A 4,907-nucleotide genomic window follows, 5' to 3' on the forward strand; every position below is an offset into this window, starting at 1 on the left:
TCGAGCACTGAGGCGGCGGAAGGGGTGGGAGCGGGTGGGGAGGCGGCGGCGGAGGAGAGGCGGTGCTGTGCTCGCAGACGAGGGAGCGCCGCTGAGAGACGCCTGGCTGCGCACATTGTTGGAGGCGGGAGCGCCGGGACGGAAGGGGAGGGGGCGGCGGGCCGGTGAACTGCCGGTGAGCTCGCCCGGGGGCGGAGAAGGGAAAGGAACGAGGTGTCGACCGGCGGCGATGGTTACTTAAAATGGGCTGGACTGTTGGCTATTTAGATAAGAGAGATGGCGAAAGGCTTTCATGCAATCCGGCCCAAAATGGATCAAGCCCGGTACCTCATTTCCTTCCAATCTTCAATCTCCAGAGAGAATCGACCTCTTCTTCCCCATTTGCTCAAAAAAGAAAAAAATGCTCAAAGAAAAAAAGACCTGTTCTTCCCCGCCGGCCGCTACTCGACTGGAGATCCCCCTACCTGTTCTCCACGCCTTACAAGTCTCCCTATGGCGCCTCCTCTCCCCAACCAAGGAAAACATCTCCAGCAAAGAAGGGGGAAGCTAAGCTATACTGGATTGAACAAGGACACCTCGGTTAGACAGTTTTTTTTCTACCTCATTAGAGGGTGGTGGGCTCCCGCAATGCATTAAGAAAAAGAGAGTTGGTCCAGTAAATCAGGGGAAACATATATACTTAAAAAATGTTAATTAGAGAAACCGGATCAAAAAATCATGGGCGTTGATATCTGCCACACGTGTGGCAAGAAAGGAGGGGGATCGAATGTCCCTATAGTAAAAGATTACCACATCACCGCGTGCATGCATGCGGGAATCTTTTTGTGTTTTCAGTTTTAAAAATATTTTATCTTTTAAATATTTTTTTTGAATGAAATTCTATTTTCACCGTTAAATCCGTCGCGACGAGATCTTCGAAATTAGATCTCATATCGATATGTTTTGATGACATTTTTTTTGTTAAAAGTTGTCATGTCTATTACACATAAATTGCCATGATGTTTACATTAAAGTTGCCACAATATGTTTCAACTACCTGTTCTTCTATGTTTAAAGTAAATTTTGACATATTATAGAACAAAAATTTAAGAAACAAAACTTGCCATGATGAATTATTAAAATTTGTCATGATCCATGAAATAAATTTGACATGGTTCATAATTAAAAAGAAATATGTCATCAATTACTTTAAAAATGAAAAATTAGTGACTCAAATTTGCCATGAACCATAAAATAAATTTGCCATGGTGAATTGCTTAAATTTACCATGATACATGCACTAAAATTTGCCATGGTCTATACAAAAAGTACTTTTCATTGTCAAAAACTAGATTTGCCATGGTCAAAATATTAAAATTGCCATGATCTACAAAAAAAAATTGATGATCTATAAACTAAATTGCCATGATGAATTACTAAAAATTGCCATGATCCATGAATTAAATTTGCCATGGTTAATTACTAAAAATTTCCATGGTCAATTAATAAAAATTGCCATAAAAAGTAGTTGAAATATAATGGTAGCTTTAAATCTAGAAGAAAAAACTAGACGAAACATGTCATGGCAACATTAGTGTAAATGCTATGACAACTTTAGTGTAAATATCATGGCAACTTTTTGTGCAAAACAAAGTCGTCAAATCAATATGGGATTTAGTTTTGAAAATCTCGTCAAGACGGATTTAATGATGAAACCATACAGGGCACGGTTAATTAAGGTGACAAAGACCGCACAACTAGCACTCAAGAAACATCATACGAGCCGAATACAAGGGTGCCTAGGCCCAAGACTATCAATAGCACAACATATCCAACCATGTCAACCTCTGCAGCCTGAAGAACAAGCCGCAACCAGATGCGCACTCGCGCCTAACCAAGACAGTTACCATTTGTGTGCAGTGTACTGTAGCAAACCGGGATGTCTGAGCAGACGCTCCATTGTAACTGATGGACCTCCTCTTTGCTACACGGCCTGCCGGTGCCGCGCTTTGCATCCATGGCAATAGCATGATCTTGTTCCAAGCCTCTCCTGCAAAGCGTGGTCCAAGAGGGATCAAAACATTAGCTCAACTTCAGAGTGGAATCAATTTGTGGACAACTTCGTTCACATTCCATTTCGGCGCCGCATCGTATTTCCATTGAACTATAATATGTACAACGTCGATAATTAGTTCGGTCGTTTTCTTGCTTATGTATCTATGTACATTGCCACAACACCAGTATAGCAGAAAGTCGGCGAAAAACAGGTTACTAGTCTTCATGATTACCTGACAGAAAAGTTGCAATTTTCTTCTTCTTATTTCACTTGGCCTTCTACTCGCTCTCACATGTCCTCGTCTCCAACAAGATAGAGCTTCTGCCCATCAATTACCATGTCCACTTCCTGAACCGCTGCGCCATCCTCACAGAGCAAGCGCAGGCGTGAGCCGGACAAACCCAGCTTCTCCTGGGCTGACCTGATGAGTTCATTGATAGTGTGAGGAATCCACAGCATCACCCCCTCTTTTCGCTTGACATCAGTATTCAACGGATGGCAAGGGAACACGGAGCACGGTCGTTGATGTATTTTATCTGCCAGCAAAAGATTTATTTTGTCATAAGCGAACAATGTGCAGGTGATTTCACAGAGGTTTCAAGGCTTCTCAACTTGCCTCTAACTTTTTCGCCTCGTGTGGGGAACTTGGAGAGCTCCTCGGTTTTTGCCTCTTCCAGAAGCACTATAAGAGGCTTACTCCCGGACTTGCGCCCTTCGTCCAGCGGAGTAGTACCGCGTCTGCATACATGGCAATGCCCTTGCAGGTTATCAGGCCGTTCAATGAAAGTATTATACTCTTGATGGTTTGAAGCTTGATGGCATATATAAAGGATGAAATATTGTTTGGTGGTACCTGTCTGTTACAAGCACACTTGCACCAGCGTCTACCAACAACTTCGCCATTATATACAAGCCCTCTGCAGCGGCTATGTGGAGAGGATGCCGGTGGTCGTAGTCTTTCGAGTTTGGGTCGGCACCGTAAGCTAGAGCCCCCCGGATGAAATCAGTCTCTCTCTTTGATACAGCCATGCAGAGATGGATACCGGCATTCTCGAGGTTCAGCTTGGCTCCTTTGGTAAAGAGCAATGAGGCCACTCTATCATGCCCCTGCTTTACTGCCTCTAGTAAGGGTGTGTTCCCAAAATTATCTGTTATTCAGCAAAGATCGAGTGCATAAAAATGTGTTATCATATAACTATACAAGTGTATATGCAAGAACTTGGAAATGGCCACAGGGATGCATTTCACTGAGTGAGCATACCAGTACAGTTGATATCAACGCCCTCATGGATAAGGAACTGTGCAACTTCTTCATAACCTTTGGAAGCTGCAAGATGCTGTGACGATGATGATGGTTATGGTTATATCAGGCATGCAATATTTTATTATTTAGGGTATAACCAGATAGAAAATCCTTAGCAATACGTACCAAAGGAGACCGCCCATCATAATCAGTGTTCTTTGGATCGACTCCAGCTCGGATTAAGTCTGTCAGCTGATTAAGCTCACCGTGGAAAGCGGCGGTGTTCACTCTTAAGGTCAGCTCTTCCTCTTGTTTCCCTATATGGAATTTGATATCTGGTCCTATTTGTTTGACTCGTAGGCCGTATTCCTTGCTCTGCAGTCCGACATCATCAAGAAAAGAATGCACTATCCATGAATACTGGGATTAAATAAAATAATTACTGACATGTTGGTTATTTGTACTGTTTACCTCAGTAAGATTGCTCAAAAGTTTTCTTCCATCAGCGAAATAGATCTCCAATATGTATGTCAATGACTCTTTATCCAACCGTAAGAGCCTGCAAAGTTCACAAACACGAATATTGTAGGGCTGTGGAATGTTGCAAAGAATAGCAATTTCTCCAAAAGAGTTCCCTTGCTCAAACATTAAACTGGCCTCTTCTTGACCATCTTTGCCAATGCCAACTCCTTCCTGAACAACAAGAGCATAAGACCATGTTTCAGGCAAGTGGGTACACCTGCACCCATTAACTTGGAAGCCATTCTCTGGCACTAGAAATGTACCAACAAAAAGAAGAAGTCCAAATTAATGTAGCTGTAGTGCGTAGTCAGTATGACACAATGTTACACAAGATACTGTAGTAAAAATCAACAGTGTATTGAAATACGAAGATCTTCGTATGGTGGTGCCAAATACATGTGATATATAAAAAGCTGGTATCCTTTTTGCGCTTTATTTCTCAAGACACATATGACCATGCAATTTTGTGGGTAATCATATATGTGTGGATTTCCTATGCTCCTTAGATATACCCCACTACTATTCTCCATGAGTTCTTGCTCTGACATTCACATACTTTATGTTTCTACACTATGTACTCTCTCTGATGAACCGATGCATACTTCGCTTGTACTCCCTCCTTCCCAAAATATAAGGCACGGTTTGACTTTTCTGGTCTTCGTTGCACAACTTTGACTATATTTTTTATGTATTATATGTCTATAAAATTATTATACATACATATGAAATAAAATTGCTTTGCAAGACAAATACAGCAATGTCATTTATACATGTTCAATCCATATACTTTGATATATGTTAGTGGTCAAAGTTGTGCATCAAAGACCGTAAAAAGTCAATCGCGCCTTATATTTTGGGAAGGAGGGAGTACTAATTTATCCCTATGCATATTAAGCATTGAAATTGACTTGATGATTAAGCGATAGTTGAATCCAGGGCCCACTGACCAAATTCTCGGCAAGGTGTCACTGTAGATTATGCTTTACTATTTAGTGTGTAAAATTGGGATGTGTTGCAGTGAATCCGATGGAAATATGTGAATCTCAAACCATCACCTGATGTTGCACCTACGGGTGCCATACCGTCATAGGTGGCTCTGCATGAGGT

At 41.8% G+C, this 4,907-nt stretch overlaps 1 protein-coding gene across 1 annotated transcript in view; it reads right to left on the reverse strand.

The window, feature by feature from the left end:
- Positions 1–1,705: 1,705 nt before the first annotated feature.
- LOC119338733 (potassium channel KOR1-like) overlaps positions 1,706–4,907 on the reverse strand; it is a 6,441-nt gene continuing 3,239 nt past the window's right edge. Inside the window, exons 8-14 of the mRNA XM_037610985.1 lie at positions 3,750–3,971; positions 3,465–3,653; positions 3,297–3,372; positions 2,889–3,183; positions 2,652–2,773; positions 2,268–2,571; positions 1,706–2,029 (exon numbers count right to left, since the gene is read on the reverse strand). Coding sequence (XP_037466882.1) covers positions 2,324–2,571; positions 2,652–2,773; positions 2,889–3,183; positions 3,297–3,372; positions 3,465–3,653; positions 3,750–3,971 — 1,152 coding nt within the window. The 3' untranslated portion in view covers positions 1,706–2,029; positions 2,268–2,323. The remainder of the gene's footprint in view (positions 2,030–2,267; positions 2,572–2,651; positions 2,774–2,888; positions 3,184–3,296; positions 3,373–3,464; positions 3,654–3,749; positions 3,972–4,907) is intronic.

The sequence above is a fragment of the Triticum dicoccoides genome, chromosome 7B (genome assembly GCF_002162155.2).
Source record: "Triticum dicoccoides isolate Atlit2015 ecotype Zavitan chromosome 7B, WEW_v2.0, whole genome shotgun sequence".
Taxonomy (NCBI): domain Eukaryota; kingdom Viridiplantae; phylum Streptophyta; class Magnoliopsida; order Poales; family Poaceae; genus Triticum; species Triticum dicoccoides.